Consider the following 12,231-nt stretch of genomic DNA (forward strand, 5'->3'; position numbering starts at 1 on the left):
GTGATGGTGGTATGTATGACCTTTGAATAGGAAACAATCTTTTGATGTGTAGTACCACCTTCCCATGCTGTTGACTCAGTTCCCAGAAATTGGCTTTGCTGAGCTGGCCGGCACACCCTCACCTGGCCATACTTAGCAATAGCAGATGGTCTGAGGTTATTTTGTGGACACCAAGGTATACCAGATATCCTGTGAGCATTTTAGACAGAAAGCCCACCTGTGGTCTTTAAGGAACTTGAACCCTGGCCAAAACTTCTAGCCAGAGAAAGATTCAGATATCATTCTCTGGAAGATGTGGACACTGGCTGGGCCCACCACTGAATGTACTTCCTGATAACAGTGTGGGGTTGCTATGAGTCGGAATTGACTCAACAGCACTTAACAACAGCCACCAGGGTATAGGAGCGGAACAGGGACAAGATGAAGGCTTACCAAGAATGATGCCATTGGGGGCGGCGGGGGGCTGCCAGATGAGCCGCACTGATGTGGTCCTCACCTCAGGGAATAGGATACCCATGGGTGGTCCCGGCACTAGGGGGACAAAGAAGGGGTGGACAGTGAGGCTGCTTCCCGCCCCTGCCCCAGTCTGGTTGTCAAAGGGCAGGAGTGAGACCACCCAGCTCAGTGGGCTTGTGCTGAGTGCCGCTATGGTTTCACACCAAGCTAGGAGCTAGGCCATGATGACAGATTCAGGGAGGTTTCTACCCACAACCCATCAGTGGTAGCAACTAGAAGGGACCCAAGAGTCCTGCTTCCTCATACGTGTTAGGCAAGAAGGTCCTGCCCTGGCCTAGGATCTGACTTCCTCCCATCATGCCTGCGTCCCTTCCCATAGGGTAAGGTGTCTGTCTATGAGGCAAGGGGACAGACTCACCCTGAACCTACCACCTCACCCTACTAACCTGACCCTGGAATTCCGGAAATCTGGAATTCTCTGCTTCCCTCCAAAAGCAAACCCGGGGCAGTACAGTTGGATTTGCCTCCTAGTGACCCTTCAGGACAGAGATGAACTTCCTCACAGGGTTTGCAAGGCTGCCATCTATACAGAAGCAGATCGCTGTATCTTTCTCCCCCAGAGCAACTGATGGGTTTGATCTTCTAATCAGCAGTGGAGTGCTTAACCACTGTGCCACCAGAGCAGTCCCAAACCTACTTCCAGGGTCTACGTGAGCCTTTTCCTCAGACTCATCCTCACTTGGTGAACTGTGCTGTTGGTGTGTGCACCCTTGGATCGGGCTGTTTTTGGGGTGTGGATGGAGATTGAACAGTGTGGGACAAAGGGGGTGGGGAGGGTGGGAAGAGAATGGGCAGGGCTTGCCATATTCCAGCTCAGAATACCAAGAGGTCTGAAAATTCTAAATCTGAACTTGGTTTTCCAGGTCCTTGTGTATTTATCAAGGCAGAAGGATAGAACATATTTAATTTAACAGTTCATTAGCTTGATTTATAACTTTTAAATGCACAGACATATGGTGTATGGGTTTCCTTTGGCACTATTGCTTGGACCCTGCAAATATTTGTGGTGGGCAGCATGTGGGTATGTGTATGGGGAGAAGTGGAGTGTGTGTGCAAGCACACAGATTCTGCTGCAGGCATGAGCGCTTGGCTTCTCTATTATGCAAGGAGGACCACAGAACTCTGCACCCAGGAAGAATCAAGCCTTCCTTCTTTGTAGACCTTTACTCAAAGCAACTCTGCCCCAAGCAGAGGAGAAATCAAAACAGATACCAAGTTCCTATTCCAAACATGTGTCCAGGAGAAAGCAAGAGACGGAGTTGGATGTCAAATGGTCCTGTGTTCTCACTCCTTCATGAGCATCCTTTGCAGTGGGGGTTGGGACCACTGGGGGTGGGAGCACAGATGGTTAAGCACTCAGCTATAAACGGGAAGGTTGGCAGTTGAAACCCACCCAGAGGTGCCTTGGAAGAAAGACCTGGTGATCTGCTTCTGAAAGGACCTAGCCATGAAAAACAGTTCTACTCCGCACACAAGTTGGAATCGGCTCAGCCACTGGTTGGTTCCTGGTTGCAGTGGGGTCAGTGCCCTTAGTGACGACCCTGAGAGTCCCCACGCTGGCAAGACTCAGACTCACCATCGTCCAGTGTCCTCTCCAGGATGGGTGGACGGCTGGGGCTGCCGTCGCCGATGCGCGTGAAGGCCAGCACCTGGATCTCGTAGAGCACGTATTTGCCCAAGCCCATGAGCTGGGCGCTGCGTGAAGAATTCCCTTCCACCAGCCAGAATCGGGGCTGCGCATCTGCATCCTTCTCCTTATACACCACCTACCAGAGCCCAGGTAGGGGGAGGTGGGTGAGGGCCTACAGCCTTCCCCACAGTGCCTCTCCTGAGTCCCATCCTCAGGAGCATGGGGGGAAGACTGGGGCTTTTATTTATTTTTGGTTAAAATCTTCACAAGAAAACATACACTGTGTCAATATTTCTCTATGTACGATTTGGCGACGCTGGTTACATTCCTCAAGTTGTGCCACCGTCCTTGGCAGACAACCTTTTCCAGACCCAAAACTTCTGATCTAACCTTTCAACTTGCTGTTGTCAATGGGATCACACACCAGTAATTCTTTCCAGATCATTCTTCCCACAGACATTCTTTTCTAGGTAGGCAAGACTATTGTTTGGTTCAAAAGTGACTTCAGGGGATAGTTTTGGTTCAAGGTTTAAAGAGTTCCTCAAGGGAGTAGTTTGTTTGTTTGTTTGTTTGTTTTGTTTTTGAGGGATCTTGTGGCCTCCAATGATCCAGAACCGATTTGGGCTCTTTGGAGTGACTCAGGCCCAAGGAGAAGGTGGGGTCTTTGCAAAGCTAGTGCTCCACAAGGCTGGAGACACAGGACGGGCTCAGAGTCAGGGTTGGAAGGTTCCTTGGAGAGTATCAAGGTGGGAAACAGGCCCAGGACTCTGCAAATATTTGTGGTGGGCAGCATGTGGGGGTGTGGGGGTGAGCTGTGCCAAAGTTCACACAGAGCAAACATTAACCCATGTCCCTCAGTCTCCAGGAAGGGCTAGACCTGGAATGTAAGCAGAGCTTTGAGGAGATATTAGAGACAGAGACTGGGCTGTCAGAGCTGAGCGTGAGGGAGGCTTGGAGCAGGAGGAGGAGAAGCCTCCAGACCTGGACGTCTCCCCACCCCTAGGGAAGAATAGCATGGAGTTTCCCTGGCATGGAGACCAATAGACCAGAGCCCTCAGTGTCCACTGCAGGAGGCAGAGGCCTGGGTCCCAGCGGGTCACATGACACAGTCATTCCGATAGAGAGGCTGGGGTGGCGCAGGTTCCAGCCTCCTCCTCCCATTTAGAGACTCACCTTGTAGCCCAGCACAAGCCCGTTTCGATCGGCCTCGGGGATCTCATTCCAGCGCACCAGCATGCTGCTGGAGGTGGTGGCCAGAGCGGACACGTTGGTGGGGCCAGAGGACGGGACTGTGGGAGGGAAGAGGAGGAAGTCAGTGCTCCCAGTGGACCCTCCGGTGGAGGGGAGGTGGAGCAGGACCCTGCCCGCTCTTGGAGGAAACTTTCAAGGATCCCCAATGGAACGTTGCAGACGCTGTTTCTGGTTTCAGATCCCCCTTCCCAATTTTCCACCCTTCGGGCTAACCTGAACTTGTGCTTGCTTTTCCTGCGCTCACAGCAGCTACTGGGGTGGACCAGGCTGATGTTTAAAAACGCGCGAGGAGAAAGTCACATGGGACTGGGGACTGGGAGCTTACCCCTATGAGCTAATGAGTCGTTTCTAGAAAGCTCTGAGAGGGATCCCTCCCCTGATGTCCCATCTCAAACTTTCAAACACCCTGGGCCATCTTGGTGAAAGCTGAGGGCAGAGGCGGCCAGCGGTCCTGCCGAGGTGGGCGTGCTGGGGAAGGAGCAGGGGGTGGGGACTCGCAGCGGAGCGCTCTGCCATGACGCTGCACACAAACAGGAACCTAACATCTCCAGTCTTTTGTGCCCTTGGATGGCCCGGGTGGCAGAGCCTTGAGGAGTCGCAGGGGCTGACCTGACTCCCGGGTCCTGCCCACCACCGTCTGGCTCCAGGGCCCGCTCCCCATGCCGTTGAAGGCCTGGACCTGGACGCGGTATTCGGTCCACTCCTCTAGGTCCTCGATGGTGTACTCGCGCTCCACGCGGTCATGGACCACATGGCTCAGCGTCTTGCCACGGCCGTCGAGCCGGCTGTACTTGATCTTGTAGCCCACTGACTCGGGGTTCCCGTTGTACTCCATCTCGGGGAGGGGCTGCAGCAAGGAGGGGTGGGAGGCTGCCGTGAGGCCAGATCCTCCCTCGATGAAAAGAACTGCCCTCCCCTTCCAGGAAACCTGTCTGACCCTCAGCACCCCCGTGAGGTCAGCTCACCCAAGGTGTGGGTTAGATTGTGTATTTGTGTTTCTGTGGCGGCAGCCTGGCAGCCTGTCTCTGCTCAGACCCCTGAATATGAGGGGGCTTCAAAAAGTTTGTGGAAAAATTCCATTCTCTCTTAATTCCACTTTCGCCCCACTTTCTGAAGCCTCTTGTATTCATTTTCTTTTTTCTATTCTTTATTGTGGAGTCTCTTAGTGGTACAAATACTTAAATACTCAACTACTAGTCCAAACCCACCCAGGGGCACCTCAGGAAGATGACCTGGTGATCTTGGAAACCCTCTGCACACATGGGGTAGGAATTGACTCAATGGTAGAGCTAACAACAAGTTTCATTATTGTACCTGTGACCGGCTGGAAGGTCCACAAGGCTGGCTGTCCATCACAGCCACTGTACCCCCAGCTCCCGTGGCCACACTGCTCATGCCCTTTAACCCCTGGAGAAGTGAGCAAGGGGCAAGGGATGTGGCAGTAGCCACGGTCAGGAAGTCCTTCCTTCCAGCAGGCCAGAGTCTCTCTTGCTGCATTTCAGCAAAGAGAAAACCCAGATCCCTTTCCTGATCCTAGGTTGATGGGACTGTGGCCACTGGTTCAAGGTCATTCCAATGAATTTGGGTAGTGCTGATAAGCAGTGGGAGGTGGGCACGTTGGTGGCAGTCTGTGATCAGAACCAGATTGTGAGCCAAGAGATTGGCCTTTAAGACCCATCTCTGAAGGTGGCAGAGCTGAAGCTGGGACATCCTCAGCCCTGACCTCATTCTCAGCCTTGATTCTGCCTCTGTGCTTCCCATACCATGACCCGCTTTCCCTTGTTCCTGCCCTGTAGCCCTCGCCTCACCAGCTCACTGCCAGGCCTGGATCCCACAGACACTTAGTGAAATGGACCAGACACCATTAAGGCAGCGATCGATGGCCTGGGAGATGGAGCTGGATGGGGAGGCACACTCTGTACCTGCCAAGGAAAGGTAACGGACCATGTGCCATTAGCTGAGCTGAGTGGTGCCTGGGGCCTTGCGAAGCAGTTATTGCCTTTTTTATGCCCCCCAGCACCTCCCCCATCCGTCTCTGGCTCATTCACCTTCAGTACATGGAACGCTTAAAGTGAGATGGCATGGGGCGGCCTGGGTGGAGTGGAGGCAGAGAGGTGAGGGTACTGGTCTTAGGGGTCTGTATATGTGCTGGACTGTCTGGGATCCCTAGAGCTTCCTGGCTGGGCCAGCCCTGGAAGGGAGTTATAATAACCCGTGACGTTTATCCAGGGCTGACCATGCCAACTACATCCTTAACCATGGAGCCCTTTCAACAGAGCCTTGGTGGTGCAATGGTTAAGCATTCTGCTGCTAACTGAAAAGCTGAAAAGCTGACAGTCCAAATCCACTAGTTGCTTCTGGGGCCATCTGTTCCTCTGAAGACTGCTCTTGTTACGTAGCTGTCAATATGACTCATAGAGACCCCATGAAATAAAACCGAATTATCCCGTAGGATCTCCGAGACTGTCATTTTTAGGGAAACAGATCACCAAGTCCCTCTGAGCTGCTGGTGGGTTCGAACTGCCAACCTTTTGGTTAGCAAAGGAGTGCTTAACCACATGCTTCCTAGGGAACCTGGGGCAGTTCTCCTCTGCACCAATAGAGGGCGCCACTAACAAGCGTCACAAGAATGTAGTTACAGGCATGGAACTGTGTTTTGTGGAGTTTCTAAGACCACACATCCTGTGGTCAGATGGGCCAGGTGCTACTGAGTTACTTGGATTCTTTCCTGAGCCAGTGTGTGGGGTCTGTCTTCTCCAAGCCCTTCTTGTGGTATCTCTTTTGTGGGATCCCATGGAGGACAAGTTCTGGGGAGAAATGGGCTCTTCTGATCCTCAAAAGACCAGAGGGCAATGTGGCCAAGCTGTATGGAGGGTGATTGCACCCCTCCCTCTCTATAACGGATTTGCCAGGAGAGAGCGCCCTCATGAATGCCTGCTATTACTACTGCATGCAGCACACAACAACAACAACAACATTACTTCAGGCAAGTCCTGGTGTGGTGCTACGAGTTAATGCGCTGGACTGCAATGTAGGTTTGAACCACAAGGTTGGTGGTTCAAGCTCACCAGCCGCTCCTCAGAAACTCTATACAGGGTCGCTAGGAGTCGAAATCGACTCTCGGCACTGAACAACAAATTACTGCATGTAAAATGAGCTGGGAATAGTGACCCAGACATGCCTCCCAGATGTGCTGGGACAGGGGTCTGAAAGTCTAATGCCCCACCCTCGCATCCCCTTTTGATATCTTTACACGAACCCAGAAGCAACCCTGCCTTCTCTGACAGAACAAATTTCATCTGCACTCCGGACCCACCACTTGGGAACTGTGTAGTAACAGGCAAGTTTCCAACGTCTCTGAGTCTCAGTTTTCTAAGTTGCAAATTAAGAGAATAGCATGTTAAGTATCATTGAGTCAGTTCCTACTCATAGTGACTATGTTTAGGGTTTCTGAGGAGTGGCTGGTGGGTTTGAACCACCGACCTTGTGCTTATTCTACAGACCAGTGCTTATTCTACAACACCACACCAGCCGGGGCCTGGGGGCTAGATGAGGGTGGGAAGGGGTTGCAAATGTTAAACGGTTGATGACTAACTGAAAGATTGGCAGTTTGAATCCATTCAGAGAAGCTTCAGAAGAAAGGCCTGGTGATCGGCTTTGGACGGGTCACAGTTATAGAGCGGAGTCTGCACATATGGGATCAATTAAAGAGCAACTGGTTTGGTCTGGTTTATTGCAGCATTACTAGGGTTGAGCTGCCAACCTCAGGGTCAATGGTTCAAACCCTTCAGCCGCAATGCAGGAGAAAGATGAGGTTGCTCTCATAAGGATTTAGAGCCTTGGGAACCCTAAGGAGCAGTTTTCCTAGGTCGTATGGGGTCACTATGATTTGGAATTAGTTCAGTAGCAGTAGGTGCTGGGGGTGGGAGGTGAGAAAACAAATACAAAATGCCTGGCACTTGGTAATCTCAATAGAAAATGCTTTGTACTTCTCCCTTTCACGTGGGCGATTGAGTCGTCTGGCGAATACATGATCAGATGCCTGGCCAGGAAAGAAAAGGAGTCGCAGGTATTTTGGGGACGCTCCCTTTGATGCTCCTCTGCAGATGATGACGGGGTCTTACCACCTCCCTCCCATGCCTCCGAGGGGGCCTCACCATCCAGCGGAGCCATAGGCTGGTCTCGCTGGCTGTGCGCAGGGTCACGTTGATGGGGGCCATATCGGGGGGTGCTTGGAGGGTCTGGATCTTCCGAGAAGGCTGGCTGGGTGGGCTAGTGCCCACGATGTTCACCTGGCGCATACGGAAGCTGGGGTGGGAGGAAGGGGTGAGCAAGATGGGGAGGTGGGAGCCCATAGGGGAGAGTGGGAGGTCCTGCTCAGTCCCTGGCCATGCTCCCCCCTCCCGTCCTACCCCCGTTACCTGTAGTAGGTGAAGGGGTTGAGGTCGGGCACCTGCATGGAGCGGGCGTCTGGCTCATTGGGGAGCTGGTGGATTACCTGCCATTCCTCTTCCTCCCCGACCACGCCCACCTGGAAAAGCCAGGGACCCTTAGACCTTTGAGGTCATGGCTGGGCTGGGCTGGGGTTCAAACCCCAGGGCTCACCGAGAGAACCCCAAGGGGATCCCCCATCTCCCCAGGCTCTTTCAATGTGACCCTGAGGCTACCTGCCTTGGAACCTCATGGAGTGCTTGCTGGTGGGAAACACATCCCTGGGCCCTACCTTGGACTTTCTAGCCAGAATCTCAGCGGGGGCGGGGGGAGGAAAGCACCCAGGAAGCTGCATTTTTAACTAGTTGCCCAGGTGGGTCTCCTAAACACCCCTCAGGTCAGTTAAATCAGAACCAGAACCAGACAGTGGAACTTCAGAACTCTCTCCCTGATAATTCCAGGGGCAGACCCGCCTGGGGGCCACTGGTTTACCAGATGCCAGCGAGCACTGATGGGTATTCCAGACCAGCTAGCTACTTCACTTCTCTTGTCTCCGGAGGGAATGTGTGTGTTCAGGTGAGGTGGAGGAGGTAGAAGTGGACGGAGACGTGGGTAGTACTGGGGACTGTGAGTTTGCCATGCTGACCCCCCCGGTGGGTATGTGTGAAAATCGTAAATGCACAAATGGTTGTGCATGCAAGTGCAGACCAGGCTCAGGGCTGAGGAGCAGTTGAGGGCTGGGTTCAGGGCCCCTCCGGTGGTCTCACCTGACCCTCCACTAGCCAACGGGAGATGGAGGTCTTCCCATCATAGCCTGGTCTGAACTGCAGGGTCACAGAACGGGGGCCGATGTTGGAAATGCCCAGGTTGGAGGGGGCCCCAGGGAGCTCTGGAAAGGAAAACACACAAGAAGGGTGAAGGACATTCTTAAACATCAGCAGACCTTCCTGGGCAGGGGGCCGGGTGTCAGCCTCAGTTCCTTCTGGAAACTTCCTAGGAAGAGCATGGCCAAGTGAAATCCCAGCAACGAAGGCTTTGTTGCCTGTGTTGTATGTCACACTGTGTTCATGCCCGGAGCCCGAGACAGACTGAAGGCTGGGAAGACCCACCCCCGGGGCCGAGGGGAGGCTGGGCACATTTGGGGCTTCCTCTCATGGTGGTTCCGGACCTTAGGGAGGTGTTCCAGGAGACAGCTACCAGGGTTTAGAAGGAAACCAAGCAGAATCAGTCCTGCAGCCCACCTTACTGGCCAACAGTGGCTGAGGGAAGCTGGGAGGAGGGGCTGAGGATGAACAGGGGAAGTGTGGATTCCGGAGCCAGACTGTCTCCAGGCTGTGTGTCTTGGGGGAAGTGACCTAACCTCTCTGTGCCTCAGAGTCAGCCTCCACCAAATGGAGATGATACCAATGATATCAATCAGGGTATCATCAATATCTCAGGGTTGTTGTGAGGAAGAGTTGATGGAGCTCTGAGCTCTGTGCCTGGTGAGCAGGACATAAATACTGGCCAGTAATACTGTTATTGGTGTCTTTGTTGTGGCGCTGTGGGTTAATGCGCTGGACCGCAAAGTCGGTTTGAACTGCAAGGTCGGCAGTTCAAGCTCACCGTCGGAGCCGACTCCACAACACTTAACAACAACAACAATCTGTTACCATCACTCAGGTTGACCGCAGCCCCGTTGCCATGGGCAGGCAGGTGGAGGGATCCTGGCCAGGTCACACAAGCAGAGCCTCAGTGATGTGGACACATGGAAGCTGAGGGCCACAGAGCTTGGCAGCAACAGAGTACAGACCAGACCTCAGCTTGCTCCTAAAGTCAAGTGTAAGATGATTTCCACCTCGACTTGCCATCTCCCCCAGCCAACACTGACGCTGACTGGAACCTACCTTGGATTTTCTGGGGGACAGTGAGAATTCCAATCCCTGATGTGTACTTTTTGGAGAGGCGTCTCTACCCAGAGGGCTGCAGTCACTACAACTCTGGCCTGCTCTTGACAGAAAAGGGGCCCCTTCAATGGGATCGTAGCTGGGAGAGCAACCAGGAACCACGTGCCTTACCCTTAGACTGGGCACCTACCTGGAGGCACCCCGGAGGAGATGGTGGAGGCAGACACCTGACCCTGGCCCTTGGAGGTCATGGCGGCCACCTCGATGGTGTAGGTGGTCAGCGCGGTGAGGCCGGTGACCCGGTACTCCAGTGTCACGTTGGGCAGGTAGTGGGTCACACGGGTGTTGGTGCGGTTATATTCCTCCCAGGAGATGCGGTATCCTGGGGGAAAACACATCCCAACCTGATGCCGTCGAGTCAGAGCAGAACCGGACACCACAGGACTTTCCTGAATTTTCACCAGGCCTTTCTTTCGGGAAGTTTCTGGGTGGATTCGAACTGGCAACCCGAGAGTCCCCCCTAGTGGTGATGTGAGCTGAACAGGCCCTCTCTGGGCTACTGCTTAAGCTCCTTCAGTCTCCACTAGTTGGCAGTGAGGTGTGTGCAGGGAGAAACGGGGCCGAGGGAGGTGGGAGCTACGGGTAGCATGCCTGGACATTCGGTGTGGCCTCAGTGGATGCCACCGTGGGAAGAGTGAGCCAGCAGCCACGGTGGTTATGTGAGGCTGTGCTTGAGAATCTGGGACCAGAGACTCTGGGGTGTGATAGGGAGCCGGGGTACTGAGAGTCTTCTCCAGGTGGTCTCTAAGACCGAGAGGCCGGCTGGGAGGGTGTGGATGGAAGCTGGCTGGAAGGCAGGTGAGTGGACTAGATGACCCCCCAGGCCCCTGCTCCACCCTCATGCCCATTAACCCTGGGAACCTACCTGTGAGTATGCCATTCTTCTCCCCCGGCTCTTGCCAGCTGACCTTCAGCGAGGTGTCAAGGATCTCATTGAAGCTCAGGTGTCCCACAGGCCCAGGTACTGCACCCCAAAAGAGTCCCCACCCCACCCAATGCCAATTAGATCCAGAGCGAGACCACCAGAAGCCAGGCAGCCTGCAAGGCCCCAGGGGATGTCATGCCATGAGCTGGGGGTGGGGGTAGAAGAGACAGGACCGCCCTCTGTCCAGGCACTCGGCCTGGCCCTGGGTGGGTGTGGGGTGCAAGGGGGGTGCCTACCATCCTCATGGGTGCGCACCAGCTGGGGGGTGCTGCGAGGCCCGTCTCCGGGGGTGGTGAAGCACAGCACAGAGGTGAAGTACTCCGTAAACTTCTTCAGGCCCGGCACGAAGCCCACGTGGATGCTGTCTTGAAAGTTGGGCCTTGCGGTCACCATGGTAACCTCCTCTTCCTGCTGGGGCTCCCAGGCAATAAGCTGGGGAGAGACCAGCCATCAGGCAGGGCCGTGAGCATAATATTCCAGAAGTGGGCATGCCCTTGGATCACCAGCTGGACCCATGGACAAAGACAGACTGTCCAGACACACAGAACCCTGTGATCCCTCCCACAGGCTGTTGGGAGGTCACGTGGCCGTGCCGATATTAACTGAGCGGCGGCTTGCGGGGTGCAAGGCCGGCTCTAGGTGCTCTGCTTGCGGCATCTCTCCCCCAACCCTTACACGGGCCCCAGCAAGGAGGTAGTGCCCTGCGTGACTGAAGTGCAGGAACTTAGTGCAAACTGGAATTGGGGACCCTTGTTCAAAAGCGATTCAGAATTTCGAGAGGGCAAGAGCAGCGTATTAAAGCAAGCCGAGCAAGGCCTTTCTGAGCAGCGCCCCTTGGTGGCCGCACAGTCTGCACTGGGTGGAGCTGGCTCTTCGTCCTCAGGGTGACGCTCAGAGAAGTCGAGTGACTCACACACCATCATCACACAGCTAGTGGAGAGCTGAGATTCTGAGGCACATACCACCGATTCCTGGGCTCTGATATTTCTCCATGTGAACTGGGGTGACCCAGGGGTCCTCCTGACAGAGCTGAGGATTTTAGTTTTGGGGTTGTCATTGCTACAAGCTGCTGTCTAGTCAGCCCCTGAGTCATAAACAATGAAAATCAACTTTGCCTAGTCGTGCACCATTCCATGATTCATGTTCGGTTTTGGATTGGACTCTTGCAATCCACTGACTGATTCTCAGGAGAAGACGGCCAGGACTTTCTTCCTAGTCTGTCTTAGTCTGGAAGGTCCATTGAAACTTGTTCAGCACCCTAGTAACACACACACCTCCACGGATAGACAGCTGGTGGCTATACTTGAGCATTAGCTGGGAATCAAACCTGGGTTTCCCACATGAGAGGTGAGAATTCTATCCCTGAACCACCATGGCCCTCAATCTGTGGGTAACCCCTCATCTTTTTTTAAAAAATAAGTTGTCTCAAGTTGGGATTTGAATTTTAAATATCACCTGGCGGGTAATTCTCAGTAAGACCCACATGGAAATGAGTGAATTGCCACCTTTTCTCTCACCTCCTCTCTGCTGTG

At 53.9% G+C, this 12,231-nt stretch overlaps 1 protein-coding gene across 1 annotated transcript; it reads right to left on the minus strand.

Moving 5' to 3' along the window:
- Positions 1-271: 271 nt before the first annotated feature.
- LOC102813284 (protein sidekick-2-like) lies at positions 272-11,619 on the minus strand. Its single transcript, XM_006878038.1, has 13 exons — positions 11,547-11,619; positions 11,375-11,433; positions 10,936-11,131; positions 10,640-10,738; positions 9,905-10,096; positions 8,596-8,717; positions 7,819-7,928; positions 7,555-7,705; positions 4,007-4,244; positions 3,320-3,435; positions 2,093-2,282; positions 433-531; positions 272-285 (listed from the first exon to the last, which is right to left on the minus strand). The coding sequence occupies exons 1-13, from the start codon at positions 11,617-11,619 to the stop codon at positions 272-274; spliced, it is 1,659 nt and encodes a 552-aa protein (XP_006878100.1).
- Positions 11,620-12,231: the final 612 nt, after the last annotated feature.

The sequence above is a fragment of the Chrysochloris asiatica genome, unplaced genomic scaffold (assembly GCF_000296735.1).
Source record: "Chrysochloris asiatica unplaced genomic scaffold, ChrAsi1.0 scaffold01295, whole genome shotgun sequence".
NCBI classification, from domain to species: Eukaryota; Metazoa; Chordata; class Mammalia; order Afrosoricida; family Chrysochloridae; genus Chrysochloris; species Chrysochloris asiatica.